Source organism: Pipra filicauda, unplaced genomic scaffold, assembly GCF_003945595.2.
Source record: "Pipra filicauda isolate LSUMZ 115617 unplaced genomic scaffold, ASM394559v2 scaffold145_size1923396_pilon, whole genome shotgun sequence".
Lineage (NCBI taxonomy): Eukaryota > Metazoa > Chordata > Aves > Passeriformes > Pipridae > Pipra > Pipra filicauda.
The window spans coordinates 1,187,483-1,210,076 of NW_024103940.1; the positions used below are offsets into that span (position 1 = coordinate 1,187,483).

The 22,594-nt window shown below is 35.1% G+C and overlaps 1 protein-coding gene across 1 annotated transcript in view; it reads right to left on the bottom strand.

Moving 5' to 3' along the window:
* The window catches only part of RYR3 (ryanodine receptor 3), a 214,935-nt gene that overhangs the window by 35,969 nt on the left and 156,372 nt on the right, over positions 1–22,594 (bottom strand). Inside the window, exons 66-75 of the mRNA XM_027717007.2 lie at positions 18,641–18,771; positions 15,483–15,803; positions 14,106–14,346; positions 12,538–12,625; positions 12,340–12,432; positions 7,588–7,602; positions 4,430–4,600; positions 3,975–4,034; positions 2,775–2,906; positions 1,825–1,937 (exon numbers count right to left, since the gene is read on the bottom strand). Coding sequence (XP_027572808.1) covers positions 1,825–1,937; positions 2,775–2,906; positions 3,975–4,034; positions 4,430–4,600; positions 7,588–7,602; positions 12,340–12,432; positions 12,538–12,625; positions 14,106–14,346; positions 15,483–15,803; positions 18,641–18,771 — 1,365 coding nt within the window. The remainder of the gene's footprint in view (positions 1–1,824; positions 1,938–2,774; positions 2,907–3,974; positions 4,035–4,429; positions 4,601–7,587; positions 7,603–12,339; positions 12,433–12,537; positions 12,626–14,105; positions 14,347–15,482; positions 15,804–18,640; positions 18,772–22,594) is intronic.

Consider the following 22,594-nt stretch of genomic DNA (forward strand, 5'->3'; position numbering starts at 1 on the left):
ATCAATTTAGATAATAGAGATCGTGGTAGGTGCGTAATAGTGTGACAGCCTTATCTTCCCATCAGAATCCTATGATTTATCTGGAAAAAAATAAGTGTCTGTAAAATAATCAATTCTACAGCTTTGTTCTTCACCTATCAGCTGAGCAATATAGCTAGAAGGCCTTGCTCATTGCAGCAGAGTTGGACTAGATGCTCTTTAAAGGTCCATTCCAACCCAAACCATTCTATGACTTTAGGATTCTAAAAACATTTTTTTCAGTCTTGCCTGTTTTGAAGTGCAGACAGCATAATTAACTGACAAAAATGAAATAGCTGGACAGATTTTCCTCACATTCATATTCAAATTAGGAGTAAACTGCACCACAAAATCTACCTCAAAGTTTGAGAAGAAAAAGTTTAAGAAAAGTTTATAACACAGAGAAGTTTTTAATGAAAATTAGTCAATGTTAATGTTTCTATTTTGAGTATTACTCCATGTTTTATGGAAAATTAAAAATATTTATAACCCACTTTGCCCCTTGGCAAGTGTTCCATAAACCTCAAAAATAATACATAGAAGAGGGATTTTTTTAAGGCAAAAATAGGATGAGCCATTTTATCATTTAGTGCTCATATATATATTCTAAGCATTTTAAGAATTTATAAATCCAGACTATGAGTGTAAAGAAACATGCTCACAAAAAGGTTGAATTGAAATGGGACCTCTTCATACCACTTCCTCTTCTTTTTACAAGCACAGTTCTTGAAGATGAAAGGATTGATATGAGCCCATTTGTTGTGTTGTACTTAAACCTTTTCATTTCTCTGGTTCTTTAAATACTGCCTGGTGGTAGCTTGATAACTTGGAGAAGTTACTGTAGTCTAGAACTACTATTTTTTGTAAAGGAATGATGTGTGCTTTTTACTGGCTTTTTATTTATCTTCTGTAAATGTAATCTTCCTCCAGTGTGTTAATGGCACAGCTACAGACCCTTAGCTAAAGATGTTATCTATAGACCTTTACATCAAGCATGTAAATTGACTTTAATAAAGGCATTTAAAAATGCAGTGCAACTCTACTTTGCCAAAAATCTTTGAGTAAAAATATTAGACATGAAAGGTGAAAAAGTGCAGAAAGTAAGAGGCAAACCTAATTAAAGTTATGCTTAACCTGTATCTGAAGAAAGCAGATTTTTTGAGAAAGAACGCAATAAAGGAAATTTCCCCAGTGCCTCATGATTTTAATATTCTGCTTAAAGCAGTAGATGGATCCAGGCACAGGATGCATTTTGTCTTGGACTTTGTGGTGTCTACATTCAACTGGAATAAGAAGTGAAGCAACACACAAGCCCAAAATATCATTCTGCACTGCTCTGCCCCAATAGTTATTTTAATTCATATACCATTCAGATTAAGATTGCTCCAGACAAGCTACAGAGCATGAAGTGTTCATGCAACAGGAGAGGAAGAGCTACATACAATTGAAAAAAAGAAAAAAGAATACAAACACAGGAGAATAAAGAGTAAAAAGAGTAACCAATCAGAGCCAAAAAATGGACAGAAACAGCAACATCTTAATAATTTTCACACATAACTCGAGGAACTATATGGCTGACAATAATGAAGCATTTAGGTTTTGCAGCAGCATAATTCTTATGGTCTTTCCCCCTCTGGTTATTTGTCATGAGATGAGTATTTTGCTACTATGAGTAATTAACTGATAACTAACCAACTCTTAAAATTACATAGACCTAACAATCAACGAACATGTAGGTAAACACATGAGTAGTGATAACTAAGTAAACAAAGAAGTTTTGAAAAAATAAACCTTTAAAACATTTACCTTGGCAGGTTGTATAATGGTGCCATTCTGAAACATGCAACAACAGCCCTTTTGCGTTGTTTTGACAGGAGTTTGTGCCAAACAGCCTTTTTTGATCTCAGTGGTTGTTCAACCTACGGGAAAATATCTTCTAGTACATACAATGGAAACACTTCAACTTTCGTCCAAAATTTTCTTTTTAGCTAATGGTTAGCTAGTTAGCAAAGTAGAAAATGTTACAAATGCTCTGCATAATCTGAAAAAAAAGTTGCTTTGGGGCTTTATTTATTTTTTTTAATTAGTAAGTAAAATACTAGGGACCTTCTATATAGTACCTGTCAGTTTATTCAGGCAAACTCCAGATGCTGGAATACCTCATGTGTGCGACTCCTTGGTACATTTCCAGAATGGTTATTCTGCCTGTTTTTAACAATGCGTATTCAGCTGTTCATGTGAATGAATTTCTGTGCTGTATCACTTATAATTGAAATGGATTAACTTTATGTAGGAAGAGTCCAGTTGCCTTTATGTATTTAAATTGTATCATTTGAGTGAACAGGCAACTGATTCAAAAGTTGCTATGGCATGCTCAGATGCAGAAATAGGAGACAGGCTGAACTCAGTATATTAAAAATAACTGGACAAGCAAACATCTCTTCCTAAAATTACAGGTTTCTGAATGGAGATGATTTGTATACTATACTTCTTGCTACTGTTCACAAAGTTTTGCAGAGGCAAATATATCCTGAGTTTTCCCTGAAGCTAGATAGAGGCACTTAAACAGATTATATTAAATTTTTGTGTATATACACATCTGTATGTGCATGTGTACTTGCATGCAAGCATGTGCAAAACCCCAGTTTTTATGTGGACACTTTAATGATAACACTCACTGAAGCTGAAATAATCTCTGCAAGGAAAAATCTCAGGTTATCTTAAAACAAACACAGTATGGAGATTTATGTTTTTACCTGTTCCAGATGATACAGAGCAGCTGATATCCTCTGCACGCGTTCAACATTTCTCTCAGGGTCAGTAGGTCCATCACTCTTCAAAATGTCTTTGTACAGATTTAGCTGCCATTTCACAGCTGGATCATCAGACTAAAACCCAACATGTTTCATATGTAAGCTGCTGAATTTGACCAACACCACTACTGCTCTCATAGTATAATAAAGAATGTTATAGATACTCCCACTTTCTATCCCCTTTCAGACCAAACTAACATCTGCCAGCTGCTCAAAAAAATGGCATTGGGTTCTGTATACTGCTGGGCAATTGAACTCAATTCTTGAGCAAGGTTCTGTATTTTTATTTCACAAAACCAAATAAAGCACTCTGGGACTTTTGTATCCCACTTGACTGCATTAAAAATAAGAAAGCTGATTTAGTACTGGAATTAACTCCTTGCAGGACCTCTGTACCAATAGTGTAAAGCTGTTTTTTGGAGTCTAGAATAGACAGCTAGAATTTAAGTAGGTTACAGCCACTTAACTGTAACAGCCAAAGGTTTGGGGTATTTACTTAGAAGACAAAAAAAAAAATGACAAAACACATTAAATTACTTATTGTGTCCATTCCAAATTTATGTAAGCACAAATTTTATCAACCAGACAGTCATCTTCCATAACAGATAAATGAGTGACTCCTATTGTGTTCAAAGATTGTAGGCAATGATCTAAATTATTTATAGTTTACTGAATGATGAGGACTCTATATTGGTATTACCTTTGACAGTGTATTCAGCATATAAATTGTAGGAATATAAGGGTGCTTGTAAAACTCAGAAGTGCTAAGATGACACAAGCTTTTCTTGTTTTATCATAGTCACTTTAAAATGTATATACTCTTAGAAATGCTATTTAATTATTAGTGAAAGTTAAATTCAGGAAGAGAAGCTGAAATATTACAGTTCCAATTTTTTTTTCTTGTTGAGTCAAGATGATTCTAAGCCATTATAGCTTTAAGACTACCAACATCTCAATTCTTCACACTTGTGCCATTCTATAGAACTTCCCAAAACTTGATTATACCAACCAAAATTACAAATAAGCCATTTATTATAATGAAAAAATCATGAAGAATAATGTTAAAATGGCAATTTTTCTAATAGCTTTTCAGAGTATATTTTTAAATGTATCACAATTAACAAAACAGTTTTTTTGTATTACCTTTTCCTGCAAATGTAAGTTGTTACGTAAATGTTCTTTGACTTCATCATCTGTGTCCCTCTGTAGAAAGGTAGAAGTATTTTTCAGTTCAGATTATGATTCATTTCATAAGAAATTTTACAACATAGAACAGCTTTTATTTTAATATTGAAACATAACCTCTTTTGTATTCAAAGTATGTAGGATATCAGAAGGATCAAAGGCTTTCCTTAGCCACAAAAAAAGGATTAAACTCTGAAGGGAATTAAAGCTAACTTATGATATTTCCCTATTCGGTCCAAATGAATAGGCATATATAAAACTGCACATTGCATACAAACATTTAGCAGCTATAATTGCTTACAGTACATAGATATATTTAATAATATTGACTGCTTAGACAGCTATGCTTCAAAATATGGTTTAGAAAGTTCTGCTTACTTTGCATTAAAAACTATTGCAAAGTACACACTTACATGACTGTATCTAGTCTTAGCCAAAGAGATGAGCTCTTGATCTCCAGGAGTACACATATTCAAACCAATAGGAAGCATCTTTTTAAGTGCAGCCACAATCAAAGATGTTTGTATGGAGTACAAATCCCCTCTACGTTTTGATTTCTTCCTCTCTTGATCTTGTCCTCCAGACTATCATTAAAAAAAAAAAAAATAAGAAAAGTAAATTACTATAATTCTCTAATCACACGCTTCTCCAACATGTTCTTCCCCAATGGTCCAGGAAAACTATGTTCCTGATGTAGTACAACTAATTAAAAATGCTACATCAGAGGAAGGGTGTATAGTCTTGAGCGGGAAACATAAAGGAATAATTTTGGTGTGCGCCAATGCAGAAAATGCAGTAACAGTGATGTTTTAATAGGAGTAACACACTTTTGTGTTAGAGTCATTCATAATATGACTCTAACTATATTTTCTGGATCTTACCTCTCAAATCAGAAACAACCCTAACATTAAAAGATGAGTCAGTCTCAGAGGACACTATTAGCTCTCTAATATTTGAAACAAATTCAGGATGTTTACTTTTTTTTTAGGAAATTGATATAAAGATAGTCATCCAGGGTCTGAATGAATGAATATTGCCTGATTTGTCTCATCTGGAAAATACTAGTATTTAAAAAGCTTTCATTCAATGCAGTAAAATGCCAATGAATTAGTGCCTCTGGGAAAAGCACTGCCTTTTGGCTTTGGCTAATATTAGTAGATTTGGGATGAAAAATTAAAACTTTTGCAACTTTGGATATCATCAGTAATAGGCAAAGGAAAACAAGAGACAGAGGTAAACAGCACAACAGAATAACATCTGCCCTATCTTCATACAACAGACACTGTACAACAGTATTTCACACTCAACTTTTCATTTGTGAGACAGAGAACCAAAATCTTTCAAACAGACCCATATATTTAATGAACACAGTAAACAGCAACAACATAAAATAGCCCAGTTCTGAATTCTGTACCTAGATTAAACTCCTACTACACTCAAGGGGAGTTTTGCCTGAGATAAGATTTCAGGACTAGGCCTCCAGGCTTATACAACGCTACAAAATGTAGTGCTTGCATTTAATCCTCCACGTCCTTCTCTCAGTTAAGTTTTAGTGATAACTGTTCTTATAATATATTGTGTAGTTCCACATAAGGATACAGCAGAATCCATTGCAATTCCTTATCCCAATTACTGCCTCACTATTATCACAGTATCACTGGAAGAAAAAAAGGCAGCCATACATATTCTACTCAGTGATAAATTTTGGCAAATTCTCTCTTCTAGATGGTGAATCTCTACGTACGTAGCTGGTGGTAAGCATTTTGCAGGTCTGAGGGAACACGCAATGGATGTGGCTTCCTTTCTTAAGGAACTAACAATTGCAAGAGAGTACTTTGCCTCAAAGCTTCGCTTTTCAAAGTGCCTTAGAAATAGCAGTGATGCAATGGTTATAACAATGACATTATTTGTACTCTACATTGACAGCAGACAAACAAATCCCACAATGTATCGCTGTATTCCAGTGGCGTCACTATGCATCTTAAATAAGGAATAACAAAATATGTAATAGATAATTTAAAAAAAAAAAAAAGAAAAGAAGGAGAGATACTGGTTTCTGCATCTTTTATGCCTGAGGTCTTTCACACATCCAATTTGCTGTATGTTTATATGAGATTAATAACTACGTATGAACGAGATAGGGGAACCTTAAAACTTGAACATTTTTAAAGCACAAAAAGAAGAGTCATTCTGCCTTTGCCATAAATTCTGCTGTCCATGAATTCACATCTCCAGCTGATAAATGTATAAGTAGAGTCACAGACAGAAACCTAAATGACAATGAAATTGTGTCTCTTTCAGTTCTGATATGCACATATAAGAGTAAACACAATACCTTCATTACATATGTAAAGAGCATTAAATTTGATGTATTTTGCCTAAATAATTAACTGTGCTAAAAGGACTTGAACAGAAAGAATTATACAATTTGGTTGCCTAACAGCACATAATGATATTACTTGCCTGAGGTTTTCAACACACAAATGGATATTTCTTAAAAAAATATACAGAAAAAGAATGACAGATTCTTTAGTAGATTAATAATAACGAAATATGCAATGAAAAAGAAGAAATAATTTATTTACACTAATAAAATCAGCTAAAGCTGGTTAAGATTATGGAATTAATATTTTTAGTATTTCCATCCCTCTTTAACCCTTCAAGTCTCTGAAATTACCATGAGAGCATTCATTAAATTGTACTCTATATACCGGGAGAAGTTTGAAAACAACAAATCATGAAATCAGGTTGTTAGTTTAACAGAACTTCTCTTTTTTTAACTTATGCCTGCAGTTTAGTTGATTAAAAGCTCTTCACAGCATAATGTATGCTTCTCAGGATAGCAGGTGAAGGGAAAGATGAAAGGGTTTATGCTCCATTTTGCTGTTCATTCTGCTTCACCAATGAAGAACACACCATAGGTAAAAAAGTACTAATCTATATTAGAAATTCATATTAAAAAAATATGAATGATGCAAGGGAAGGTGACCTATGGTTCATTGGAGGAGAAGAAAGCTTCAAATACATTAAGTACATAAAAGAAACAAGGATTATTCAAAAGCTTTGTCACTGATCAGAACTTTAGTAAAGATCATTTTACTTTTGGAAAAAGGGAGGATTTGAACTGTATATCTTATTTAAACTTACTGATTTTAATACAACTTCTGTTCATCTACAGACAAGGTACAGGTTATAACACATTTCTACCATATATTCTTCTTGAATGTCATAAGCCAAATACATCTTTCTGATGACTTTACTTGAACATTGCTTTTACAATATATTAGCAAAAAAACAGAATGCAGAAAGACAGCAGAGGCAGAATGTACATCTAAAATAGTTACGAAAAGTAACTTGACTACACTGTCGCATTAAGCAGCATGCAAGGAGTGCCAAAGGGAATTTCAGCTGCTCTGATCAAAACTGCCACTTCAACCTGGACAAAATTTATAGTATGTGGAACCTGGACCTTCACTTTGTGACGCCACTGCTATGATCAATGGAAAGAGTGCTTGGAGCCTGATCATCTCTAAATCTAAAACAAAGACACATCATGCACTTTGACCTGTACCTTTACTTGCATGGCCTGTGTGAAAGAAAAATAAAGGGAAAAAACCATAAGTAAAAGAGATGAAAAGATGATAATTTTACAAGTTAGTAATAAACTTACTCAGCTTTATCAGGACAGTAAAAATATAGTAAGTTTGTAACTAAAACAAATGCATAACCAAATGGGATCTTAGCGAAATCAGCTTAATCCTTATTAAATGATTGAACTTCTGAATTTCGGTCGCTATTCTAACACACACTACCAATTGTTGCTTGAGCACATAAGGAAGTACATCTAGTAAGCCAGCCTTTTCATTAAAGCCATCTCAATTTTATTAAAAGAAGAACTCTGGTGTCTGGAACTCTGGATAGTCCAATAATGAAAAATATTCACATTTTCACCAAAATAGCTCTTTCTCCCCTCTTTCCCCCCCCAAAATATGTTTGAGAAAAATTATGTTTAGAAATCAAATTATCACTGGGAAGGTGTTGCACTTCATTTATGGATGTATTTTCCCATCACATATCTTATTATCATTTTGAAGACAATCTGAGAAGCTTGTATCTTTTAGCAGTACCCATTTTAAGAACATTATCAACTCAGCTGTAACTCTCATACATACAGAGGGGTTTTTCCCATGTTTATTATATTAATACCATAAATACACTTAAATAAATATGTATTCCATATTATTATTGGTCAGGAAATCTTAAGAATATAACATCAAAACCATTTAGTTACTGTAAAATAAAATAAACTGTTACTCAAAAGAATCCTTTACCAGGCATAGGAAAATACTATAGAAAACTGTTGGGTTTAAACAGGCAGAAAAATCTATAAACACGCACAAGCCCCTACTTCTGTCATTGCCCTAATAGTAACTTCCTTTTCTTGTGATACTTGAGTAAGCTTTAAAATGTAGAAGTCTAGGTATTTTTAAAATCTTTTGCAGCCTACTGTATTAATACCACATAGTAAAAAAAGGCTTCAAGTCAAGAAAAACAAAAGACTAATCATCAAATTAAGTGTTAGAATCTTAGATTCTTAGAATCTTGAATACCTTACTCAGACAAATAGCAAATTTTAATTTAAAATTTCAATTGTGTGAAATATGTAGATGCTCCTAGACATGGCTCAGCAGATATATACTGAAGGTAAGTAAAGACAAGATGTTAATTATACTTAATTTATTAGAGATGACTATAAAAGTAATCCACTCATGCTTTACCTCAGTATATCCAAAGGAAATACATTCTTTGTAGTTGAAATAGTCTCAGAGATCTAAAACTCTTGCAGAAAATACTAACATGAAATCCTCTAACTATTGTAAATCTGCAAATAATATGTATTACGTATCACAAATGGGCACAAACCACAATGGTGTTTCATAATACAAGCTAGAATGCTATGACTGCCTTGAAATTCTATAATAGTAATATAATAGGTCTATCCAAATGTTCTTAAAAGTAGATTAAAAAAAGTAATGAGGACCAGTCAAATAGAACTTCAGTAGAATATGCAAGAGTTTAGCAACTGAGGGTATATATCTAGCCACACATTCATTTAGATTCCAAAACTTATACAAAAAAATTGCCCACATATATATTACACAGTTATTATGTACATGTGAATGTATAAGCTTAGTGTTTTATACTGAAAAACTCAACAGGACATCATTGGCTCTTAACCAAAATGTTATTTTATCAAGAAACCTATGAAGGAGTCAAAAATAACAGATTAGTGGAGTTGAATGTGTTTAAATTCTCCATTTCAACACTTTTATCACAAATCTGTTATTTCAATGTAATCTAAGTTACCAGTCTCTCTCAGACTGGAAGTTCTCTAACTTACCATTCCCCTCCGAGCACTCTGCTGCCATATTTTTAGAAAAGAAAAATTAAAAAACTTTCTCAGCTGTTAATACATTTATTTGAAAAGCTATTAACAAAGTTAACATTGTATAATCAAAATACAATGGGTACTTAATCAATTTATTGATTGTAATGATGAATCATTTGTTACCACTGCTTTTAGCTGCCAATAAATGATGTAATGCTACTCCTTCATCCTCTGCTTCGTTTTTTTCTTCATGTGGCAGGTAAAGATATAGAACCTTCTGTACATGACATATTACACCTTACACTCTGATAGAATCACAGTATTTTTTATCTTAGGAAAAATACTAAGTCTCTGTTATATGAAGCAGTCTCAGATCAGCATGGGGCCTTAATCCTTTAAGGGACCTCAAACTGTTCTGTCTTGGGCCAACTGCCAAGAGCTAATGCTCATATTCACAGTTTTCTATACATTCTCATGCTTGATAAATACTGGATATTATTGTTTACACTGAAAATAATATGAATAAAGATAAACTAGTGATAGAGAGGAAAGTGATAATTATTCTGTTAGCATAATGCTTTTTGAGCTGAATGTTAATATTAAAGCAAGAAATTATAAAAATAATGTTCCCTAATGTAATGTCCTCTACTGATCACTGTCTGAGGATATAAATAAGTACCAAAGCTTGTAAGAAATCCTGAAGTTCAGTTACCTAGAGATTTCTTGTTTTATATATATATATTTCTTATATTTACTATATATTATTATTATATATTATATTATATATTATATATTATATTATATATTATTATATTATCTTTCTATATATTTGTTTTATATATATATTTCTTTATATTTTAAACTATGCAGCCTTAAATAAAAAATCAGACGTAAATCTATCCTTTAATGAGTGTGCTGGTTTTAGAGCACTTACATTTTATATTATGAAATATTAACAATTTCCTGCTTAGAAACCATCTATAGAAAACCAATACAACACTTCTAAAAGACAACTCATTCATTTCATCATGGTATTTAAGTCATCATGAAACAAATGTCTATCTAAATTATCAGCTGTTCTGCAATCATGCCTGCAGTTACAGTACCATATAAATAAAATATTCAGTCATGAACAATAAAGTATTTTATTTCTTCTTTTATTAGCAATGGCCATGCACAGTGTCCTTGAATGCCATAAGATGACATCGTATGCTTACAAAAATTTATATGCATATAAAAAAGCCCACAATCTCTCTGTACTGTATACCCATAGGAAGAAAAACACATTTATATATGCATCTATATCTCTGTTATGTAAAAATATATTCATACAAGTATTCATACACAGTATATCTCTATACTTAAATATATGCTTCAGGCATTTGAAAATATAATCTCAAAATCAAATTTGGGTAATATAGATTCTTGATGTTAAATTCCCATGATTTTTTCAAAATCAGAGCAGTATGAGGCCTACCTATTCTTTATTTTGTAAAGATTTGTTTTTCATTCCTGCCGTACCAGACGGACAAAAATATAACACTGTTTACATCATATTATCCTGTATTAATTTAAATATATATGAATCGCCTGATTCTAGTCTATCTTTTTTTTAAAAAAAGTACACCTAATTGGCCTTAGTTCTCAGACCATTTCTAACGTATAAATGCTGAAGTACACATATTAAATCTATGGGCAGTGATTGCCATATGATAAAAGTACAGAGCTGCATATTAGACTTGGTTATTGTGCAATTTCTCCTCAAATAGCCTTGACTATGCCCACTACTAATCCTGCTAATGAGGATGATACAAACGTTTAAATTCTATCAAACAATTTTGTAATCTGCATCTTGAAAACAGGAAAACACATTAAAAAATTCCTTTTCTCGGAATAAGGAATTCTGTATATAGTTGGACTTTTTTTTTAGTACCAGTCATGAACTAATGACAACCAGATAATCTGCTAGTTTTGCATGTAAAATTTCCAATATCAACATTTGGCTTGGTCTGGTTTCAAAACTAAAAGAAAATAATAAAAAAAACCCCAAACAAACCTTTTTAAAGAAACTTATGAAATATAAGGGCACATTTTATCTACCTCTCTATTTTCTAAAGTTGAACTTACAGTAGCTTGGTAACAGGCAACCAAAATACATTGAAATAAAAAACTTTAAACACTACTTCTCTGGTACACTTTCAAAATTACTCCAAACACATTATACATATAAATGAAAGAAAAGGTTCCTTTGCTACACTTACTTACACTAATTTGGAATTAGACTTCATCTAGCTTTAGTTTAGTAAGGCAATTTCTTCAGCTAATGTCAAAGCAGCATGTTTTACCTTGACACCATGAATTTTGTCTATTAAACAGGTAACAAATGTACTTTAAGCCATTGTATCAGCCTCTCTTTGAAAATTAGCAAAAAAGACATTAATGTGTTAAGTAATAAAAAACAAGAAAACCAGTGTACACATGGCACACTATATGTATACATAAAGGGGTATATGCAAAGACAGCAGTCATCCATCAAAGTTGACAGAACAAGATGACATTCACAGGAAAATGATGAGGCAACCAATGTTTTTTCACTTGCTTTTATAAAATAGTCTACCTTTTTTTTTTCTAAAAGATCAACAACCCATATTTTATAACACAAGACATATTCTCTTATACGTGTAATTTCTCAAATCAAGACTTTTAATTAAATCTTCTGTATTTGAATATTAGCAAACATTTAATAAGTAACTCTAAGGTACATAGGCTATATTTTGCATAGTAGTTGTCACATCTGTCATCAAGAAGCAAAACTATTTTTCTTTTCTTCTACTAGAACAGCAGCTGCAATCTGAATAGATTTTCAGAGCCTTCTTACAACATACTAAACACATAGTGAAAATTTACCTGATCCACAAATTTTTATTAACTTACTTTAGACATCTTGCTCTTGGTGTCTCCTGTTAAAAATGCCAAATTGTTGATTTCATTCTGAATCACAAAATTTTGTTCTTCTCTTTTGAAATTCTAAAGACAAAAATAAATCACCAGAAATTTAGTTCGGCCACATGCACCACCTTTATAAGTAAAGACAGGATTAAATGAAAGAAGAAAATGTACATCTTATCTTACATGTGATTTACACCACAGGATAAAAACTTCAGCTACCATTCGAAAGAGTTCATCGGAATCTGCATCTGGTTTCTTTAGCCAGTTGGCTCTAGTTACAAAAATAAGAGAAATTTAAAATAAGACATTTTAATATAATAATCTCTATTTAATAGATCAGGTTACATTTGTATAGTTAATATTGGAATTCAATGAAAATCTCTTTAGATGCTTAGAGAGGCAATCTTTCATGGCAGTTTAATTCATCTCCAGCAAAAGTCCTAATTCTTGGGTATTTATTTCTGCCTGCTCCCCCTCCCCATGGTGCCAACACATGTTTTTGTGCCTGTTCTGTTAACCAGACTAAAATCCAGACCTTGCTATTGTATTTTTTTCCTTCCTAATAAAACTTTGATATCAAAACTGTGTTGATCACAGAGAACACTGTAACAAGGAGAGAAGGAAGATTACAGGGAAATGAATGAGTGGATAGAGCTGTAAGATTCTTCAATTGGTTTATTTTTGTAATCCAGGAACTAATACAACTTCAGTCTGCGTGTGTCTGCACAAGGATGCTCAGAAAACTTGTGCAAATGAACTAACAGATGCAGCCCTCTTAAATGTCTCTAAATTAAATTGTATTGATATGACCATACATAAAGTGGGCACCTGACAGCAGACATGGAAATAGTTACTATGTTACAGTTTATGCTCATTAACTTTATCTTTCTAGTTGGATTTCTCCACAGTCAAGTTAAATCTGCGGTTTTTAAAATATTTGAACTGCTTCCTTGCCAACAAGATCTGACACAGTAAAGCCTTGAGTTCATCTAGAAAAAGAAAACAATTCTCAGTGTAAATTTGTTTACAGCCTAAAGGATTATGCATGCAATGAAATGCTTCTAACCAGCTCAATATGTACTAACACAAAAAAAAGGGGGGGACAATGGCTGTGTACAGAAGAACAATGTTGTTAAGGATAGGATAAGATACTGTAGATGCTGAGATACTATAAATACTTCAGATGCTCTTCTGAGGAGCACCTTGGGATCATGTTCTGTGACAAAGGAAATGGAAAGTGCAGGGAAAGTGCAGAATAATCCTTCAGTAAATGGCTAAGGAAAAAACTTCTAGTACAATGTCGTTCAAATACTTTTTATTTTCATCTTAAAAAGAAATGAAAAAACAAAATAAACAAAAAAAAACTTGCAAAAGAATAACAACTACATCTACAAAGAGAATCATTCAATGGAGGCAAAATATTTTTTTGTCCCTTCATTAACAGGTAAGGGGTTTAGCCATTTTTTTAGTTTTTGAAAAGCAATTAGTAATGTCACTGGGCTGCAGTAGGATGTATAGGTCTGGTCAGGATATGTGTTCTCAGTAGTAGTAGTCCAGTTACAATACAACCAAATAAGCCATACATGTGAGCAAAAGGTGTGAATTCAAGGTACAGCATTGTTTAAGTGAAGAGTCTTAAAATACTCAGGATCTGATTCTCAGCATAACATTAAATGGTGTTCTGAATGTCCAATCATAGACTCCAGTATATTAACTAATACATCAGAGTTCAATTATTAATTTTTATTTACCTGTTGTTGTCTACATAACGTATCAACATTGGATAGAAGGCATAAAGGTCTCTACAAAGTACAGCAAATTCATCGAGAATGAGTAGCTCAGCTTCTTGGGTGTCAGTTTTACTATCTGCTTTCAACTGCTCCTCTTCCATTGCTATCTTTATAGCTTTCTTCTTTAATTTATCCAGTGTAGGAATAAAGTGAGATCTGAGCAGATCAGGTCTGGCTTTGCTGATGATGGGTTGAGCATAAACTATATGTGAAAATATAGATAATACTATGATTAATGCACTATTAGTGTTGTTTTTCATCATATTCATATGAACTCTGAAGTTCTAGAAATGATAAAGGTTAAAGAGCTTCATATATTTCTGCATCATAAAATTCCTAATAAAACTGTGAACGTAGCTTTGTAAAAACTGTATGTATTGAAAGACTAAACCACTGTGGATTTGGATAAGTATTTCAGTGTTATGTAAATTAAACTATCATGGTCTTTGCAAGTCACGTCTCTAACTAAGAGCCTAAGCAAAGTAGAGATTGAGACGCAAAGTCCTCAGAAAAATACTCTTTTTTTTGATTTTTGTGTGCATGGGTGTGGGGGTTTTGTACCCTATGTCAAAACTGCAACAAATGTTCTCTACAATTAAGCAGCAAACTTCTTACTAAATTTTAATGGAATTCTTATTTTTATTAAGGATCTTCAGAATTTAAAATAATACCAAAGTCCAGTACCAATGGGTACTGGGCATTCAAATTTAGCAGTAAATTATTACCTTTACATAACTTTTCTTGAACCACATTATTGCACAGTACATATTTACACTGGTTAATATGAATGATAAAATTTCGATACAGTAAATTTCTTTATCTAGCTAGATACTAAATCCTGTAGGACATTTTGAGAAAACTTTCAGCTCATTTAATAGATCACACATTTATTCAGGTAAACCAACTAATTTTGAACTTGGGTGACTCTTGAAATTATTTCACCATTTACAATTTCTTTGCATTTTGTCCTGATATTTCATGAACAGAATTCACAGGACTTATACCCTCTACCGTAAAACTCACTTCTTAGGTGTCTTGAAAATCAGCGAAACTGGCAACTCCAAAATAAATTCTAAGGCTCTCATACAGTGCATAGAGGAGATAAGATTTTCAAAATCTGTTATGGTGTACAGAAAGCTCTCTACTTAAAGTGATGCTACACTGCATGTATAAAATGAATAATAAAAAAATAAATTGTTACTTATCTTTTGTTTATCTGTCGTTTATGATGGTTTTATTACAATTTATTGCTATTATATCACTGGGTAATAATGTAAAGTATAAAAAAGTAATTAAATATTATTAGTAAAATTACTCTTCAAAAAATGTTTACAGTACCTGCAATTCTTTTCATCCAAGATGCTTCATCTATTCCCAAATTGTTGTTAATGATTTTTAGAATGTTCCCAAGAACGATGCTCAGATGCTCAGACGTTATCATTGTACAGCAAGGCCCACCACTTTGAGGAACACTCTCAGACCCTCTTTCCCACCAGTAGGATAAATAGTTGCATAGCATGGGTAAGATAACTTCAATGACATGAGGCATTTCAGTATACCTTGCTCCAGACTCTGCTAAATCATTAATTTCCTTTATAAGTCCATCCAGCTGAGGGATCTCTGGACACATCTCTTCTACTGTATCAGGCATACCTAAAACTGCGAGTAAGGGTAGAAAAACAAAAGAATAATTAGCAAAATAAAAGAGGACACCTATGTTTAAACCCTATGTTTAAAATACAAGTCATTGTATTCAACATTGCCACTCAGGTTTTTTTCCTTCACCGTCTTGGGCAGGTATATCTGTAGTAAGACTTTGGGGTATGCATGGGTATCTCCTTTCATAAATTATGTCTTTCTGATGATGTGCATATAGCAATTATGTAAACAATATCTGCCATAAAGCCATGGCTTTACCATAATGTGTCCTGCAATTATCTGGTGAGCAGTCCAGCTAAAAGTGCAGAACAGAAAGATTATATTAATATTCAATCAATTCTGGTCATTATTTCTATAATCATTCACAACTTTTACACTTATTTGCCAAAGATTAAATCCACCTCAGGGAAAAGGAAACAACCAGCTTAAAATTATGGGTGGGGTTAAAATTTAACTGTACCTAGTATATGAACTCTGCACATCTATCTCCCAACAAAAATGACAGGAAAGAATTCCAGTTGTCAGATGCTTGTATTAAAAACTGAAGGATGCTTATTCAGCAATTAACAACCCATCATAATCTAATGCCAGTCCCTCAAGTAAAACTCTTCTTCCACCAGTGCTGTTTCTATAAAGCAGAGCTGACAGGGAGGAAGGATTAGCAGAAGCTTTTCCATAACTACTGTTATCTGGAAAAACTTGAGGCATATGTAATCGGTCTACCTACCCTTTTGTTTCTCGTTTGTTTGTTTAAAGGTACAATGATTTGGCAGGTAATGACTCTTAACGTGGATCAATCAGAAAAATACTGAAATACTTTAAGATAGGAGTCCATCAAGAGTAAATTGGGAGAGAAGCAAGTGAAGAAAAGTAGAAGGACTCATGCTCCTTTCAACAGAATCACAGAAAGGGTAAGGCTAGAAGGGACCGCAGTGAGGTTGTGTATAGACTAGGGAATGAGAGGCACTGCTACAGGAAGGGACTTGGGGTCCTGGTCAATGGCAAGTTGAATATGAGTCAGCAGTGCCCTGGCAGCCAGGAGGGCCAACTGTGTCCTGGGGGGTATCAGGCAAAGCATCACCAGCTGGTCGAGGGAGGGGATTGTCCCACTCTGCTCTGCATTGGTGCAGCCTCACCTTGAATATTGTGTGCAGTTTTGGGCACCACAGTATAAAAAAGGCATTAACCTATTAGAGAGCATCCAAAGGAGGGCCATGAGGATGGTGAAGGGTCTGAAGGGGAAGCTGTGTGAGTGGTTGAGGTCACTTGGTCTTTTCAATCTGGAGGAGACTGAGGGGAGACCTTATTGCAGCCTAAAACTTCCTTGTGAGAGGAAGAGGAGGGACAAGTACTGATCTCTTCACTCTCATGACCAGTGAAAGGACTCAAGGAAATGGCATGAAGCTGAGTCAGGGGAGGTTTGGATTAGGTATCAGGAAAAGGTTTTTCACCCAGAGGGTGGTTGGGCACTGGAACAGGCTCCCCAGGGAAGTGGTCACAGCACTTGGCCTGCTGCCTGAGTTCAAGAAACGTTTGGACAATCCTCTCAGGCACATGGTGTGACTCTTGGGGTGCCCAGTGCAAGTCTGGATGTTAGACGCAATGATCTTGATGGGTCACTTCCAACTCAGCATATTCTATGATTCTATGATTTGGCCCAACCTCCCTGCTCAAGCAGGGTCATCCTAGAGCACATTGCACAGGATTGAGCTGAGATGGTTCTTCAATATCCCCAGTGAGGGAGACTCCACAACCTCTCTGGGCAATCTGTTCCAGTGTGTGGTCACCTGCACAATAAAGAAGTTCTTCTTCATATTGAGATGGAACTTCCTGTGCATCATTTTCTGCCCGTTGCCTCTTGTCCTATTGCTTGACACCTCTGAAAAGAGCCTGGCTCCATCCCCTTGTCACCCTCCTTTCAGAGACTCATATACATTGATGAGGTCCCCTCTCAGTCATCTCTTCTTGATGTTGAACAGGTCCAGCTCCCTCAGCCTTTCTTCATAAGAGAGGTTCTCCAGTCCTTCAATCATCTTTGTAGCCCTCTGCTCCCTCCAGGAGCTCCATGTCTCTCTTATATTGAGATGCCCAGAAATGGACACAGCACTCCAGGTGAGGCCTCACCAGGGCTGAGTAGAAGGGCAAGATCACCTACCTTGACCTGCTGGCAGTGCCTCTTCCTAATGCACCCCAGGATACCACTGGCCTTCTTGGCCACAAGGACACACTCCTGGCTCCTGGATAGCTTGTTGTCCACCAGGACCCCCAAGCCCTTCTCTGTAAAGCTGCTTTCCAGCAGGTACTGCTGTATGGAGTTATTCTTCCCCAGGTGTAGGACCCTGCATTTACTTTTGTTGAACTTCAGACATTTCTTCTCTGCTCATCTCTCCAACCTGTCAAGGTCCCTGTTTGATTAAGGTTTCATGGAATCAAAGTCTTATTCTGCCAGGAGTTCCCTAGACCAAACTGCTTTAGATTACTGGTAAGACAACAAAAACCATAGAAATTTGCTACATGTACGCAATTGTATATTTGCCAAAAAATATTGTAACATATGTACGTTCTTTAACTAAGCTTCAAATATTACAGTATGCACCTTTAGAAAAGTATTCAAACATCGTGTTCAGAAAAATATCTAGAACTATTAGGAGAAAGGGAAAAATGTTGACACAGTTTCAACAAAATAGAGAAGGTTAAAATGACAAGTAATGAAACAGCGATGGTAGGAGTTCTCTACTGAGGCATACGTTTGGATTATTTTCGTTATACAACTTCTGTTACTTAGTTGGAGAGGAGTAAACAGCTTTTTTTTTTTTTTTTTGAGAAACAGTACTTACTTGCTCTTTCTCTTGCACTTTTTGTGTTGAAAACAGACAGCGGGTTGTAATGGTTGAGAGAAGGTTCAAGGAATGCTACTGGAATGGCCGCTGCAAGAGATGCTAAACACTCACCAAGTGCGGGACGCTGCCTGTATATGAGAGACATTAAAAGTCATCTGAGAGAAAAAGTCTTTCACTAGGCTATCAGTGTCTAGCATGCACAATAAAAAAGAAGTATTAGTGCTTATTGATGGTTTATTTTGTCTTTTTAATACGTTAGGAACTATTTGACAACTTTGAAAAATTGCATTTCTCAAATGAAAAAACTACTGGAAATCACAGTGGTATAAGAAACACAATTAAAAAAACACCCACCTCCACCAGTTCTGGTTCTGGCCAAGATAGGATTAATTTTGCAGTAGCCAGGAGGGAGCATGGCTAGGACCTGGAGATTATTCTATATCACTTGTCGTTGCCGGGGGATGGAGGAAGGGACCCTTCAGGGTCAACATAGTGTGGTTTTGAGCAATTGCAAGTGAATTGTTCACCTCTTTCTTGTACAGTCTGTCATTAGTATTGTCGCTCTTACTGAGCAACAATTTCATTGCCTTATTTCATTGCTATTTCCAGTAAATTGTTCTTATCTCAACCCATGATCTTTACCTTTTGTGCCTCCAATTCTCCTCTCCAGCCTGCAGCAGAGGAGGGGGAGGGGATGGTAAGAGTGAGCAAGTGGCACATAATTTGGATTGTTTCAGTGGGAACACCAAATGGGGGAATATCATTCCTAAACCACAACACCCCTATTTGGTGCTCAGTGTGAGACAGGAAGGGTTGAGATAACAACAGATCTGACCAGAGCAGGTTGGAAACAAATTTGATCTAAGCATTTGTTGTACTGGGTCCAAGCAGCTAGTCACAATGTTGCTTGGTCTGTTCACATGGTTGTGGTATCTAACCTTGCATATATTCCTGCATATGCAATATGTGCTCCATGTGATGATATTTTTCAGGGCGGGGAGAGGGATCAAGATTGCTTTGTTGCTGTATTGTGTGATATCAGCTTATGATATGATAACATCAAGGACAATGAAAGTCATTTGGGATGTGCCTTCAGTGCTCCTTTCCTGCCCTCACCTCGGGCGCTACCTCTGGGAGCTCATTAATAATCATACCCAGCCTGTGGGAAGAACAGGATGATTTTCCCCAGGTTTTCACCCCCTTTTCCTTTCTTCTTCAGGCTTGTTAGAACAGTTTTTGAGGATTTTGAATTTCCCTTGGATGTTAAGAAAAGCATGTTCTTGTTGCTAGGTCTGCCACATCCCCCACACCATGGTATGGTCCACACCATATTCAGAGTCACAAAAGAGATTTTTAGTAGTGTCTTTCAGACATCTGCCCTGAGGGTGGATAGTCATGAGTGGCATGGAATGCGGTAGAAAATTGGCCAGGTTTTGAAGGATTATTCTGCTCCAGTAGTTTGGAATTTCACCCCTGAACAATTACAGGACCCTGATAAAGTGGCAGAACATTTGAAAGAAAAATGCTGTGGCAGTTCCAGAGAGGTGTGAACTTAGGCAACATGCTGGGACCTGGCTAATATTTATTGGACACTGCTTGTTATTAGAGAGCACCCTCAGGGGACAGAGAAGGAAAGCAGATCAACAGGCACTGCGGCCACTCAAACTGCAGCTGAACCAGAGAAACAACCCATGCTAGTAGCAGTCACCCCTATAGAGGAGAAGAAATCCAAGACAAAAACAGTTCACTTAGTGAGGGATGAAGAGGAGGGAGGGCCCTCACAACAAGAAGAAGAGGCAGTGCCAGAGATAATCACCTGATGCCTATCCCTGGGTGAACTGTGACATCACCGTTAAGATGATCTTTAAGGTCCCTTCCAACTCAAACCATTCTATGATTCTGTGAAAGCCTAAAATTTTGCAGGATGGAAGTTAGAAAACATAAAAAGAATTTCAGAGCAAATTGTCAACCACTGACTCAAAAAGTAAATCATGTAAAATAAATCATCAAGGAACTGAGTTGTTCAGTAGAATAAATTGAATAAAAAGATCATTAAAAGCCAAATTAACCCTTTAGAACATGTTAGGAACCCTTTAGAATATGTTAGGAACATAACTAATTGGAAACATTCACACTGAAGTATGAGACTCTCACAGACTGATGTGCAAGCCTTGGAGGAAGTGGAAAACACTGAAATGTAATCAAATAAATCTAGACTTTGAAAAACCAAAACATGACAAAAGACTGAGGCGGTAATGAAGAAGCATTTTCTATTATACTACTCTTATAACAGGCTTTCTTGCATATTTGGCAGCCTTAATTTTGAGAAGCCTCAAGTAGGTCAGTTTAAAGTCTTAATGAACAACCTGGATATGTATATATGACTGAATAGAACAGTTAATTTTGTAATATTTAACTACATCCGTCAAAAAGTTGCTATAAATTCTTAACTCATGCAGAAGTTTATATTTCTTATTATTGTTACAGATACTAAAAATAACTTGGAAATGTGTTTCTATAAACTGACCAATAAAAGACCAAGACACCATAAAGGGACATACAATTTTTAGGTACTGGGCATGAAAACAGAGTTTTCAACCCCAAATTTAGGACCTAAATTTCTAATGCAGGAAATAAAAAGAAATGAGTACCAAAATACCCATAGCAATAATACTATACTTGTCAGTAGAGCATTAGGGCTTAAAGCAATAAAGAGTTATTGCATTTTGCATCCAGCTCTACATTTATGAACCATAGAGACATTTAGAGAAGAAATGTCCACAGAGAAATCAGAAAAATGTCAAACATCCTAAAGAAGATAAACTGTCTTTGTACAAAGGATAAAACACAACAATGGAAATGTGTCTTAACAGGGCGGCACTAGCAATCCAACTAAGTGTTAGTTCTGAGCCCCAGCAGTCAGGAGTCTTGTAGAATCAGTTGAATTATTTCAGCCACGAAAACTGATATTTATCTAAGAAAAGTGAATTGACTCATTCTACAATGAAAGGTAAAACTTCTTAATGTCCCTTCCAAAATTCACTAGGAGAAAAACCTGTACTTTGATCCTGAATCGGAGCATTGCTTAACTTGAATAACTGTTCAAGTCAGTTCAATCACTCACTTCTAAGTTTTGCTGAAACATTGAACAGTATGTTTGAAATCCTACTTCCCACCTAGACACTGATTTCTGTCTACAACTGTAATTTAAGAGCTTGAGACTTGTTAAAAACAAATTAAATTAAATCCACAGTTGAAAACCTCTCACACAGACTTAAGAGACCAATTCAATTCCTTGAATATATCTAATCTGATCGCTCTCCAGTCTAAGAAGACAACTGCAGTAGGCAAAGGTGATGCTACTAGAATCAGTGTAAAAGGTCTAATGCTTATAGCTTTTGCTGATCAAGTGGAGGCCTGTGCTGTGAGCACTTTTTATTGAAAGGCAGCTCAAACATTCTCACATTTCATTTCCTGTGAGAAGACCCTGACTACTGGTTAGATAAGGGGTAAGGCACTTCTTATTTTTCCTATCAGATCTGTGTAAAGGAGTATTTAAGATTTTCAAGCCCAAAAAGAGATGAGAGTATAGCTTTCTGATTTAGTGATGGATGCATAAATGCCTGAATAAGGAAGTACAAAAGAATGAGCTTGTGCACACATGTGCATGCATGCAGAGTGGGAGGAAAGATCTATCTAGCAGACTGCTCTTGCATTTTGCATGAAAGAATTTTAAATAAACTTTGGAAGGAAAGAATTGAAGACCAGCATTCTTCATACTAGGCAAAGCCTCTCCTAACCAGACTACTTGCATTTCCTCCAGTTTAGTCTGTCTCTCTCCCTGTGGATCTTAAACTTTTCATCATAAGAAAGGTCATGAAAATTGCCTAACCTACAACTTTCACAAACATAGGGATAGGTTATCCTTATCTTAGTTCCTATCTTATGATA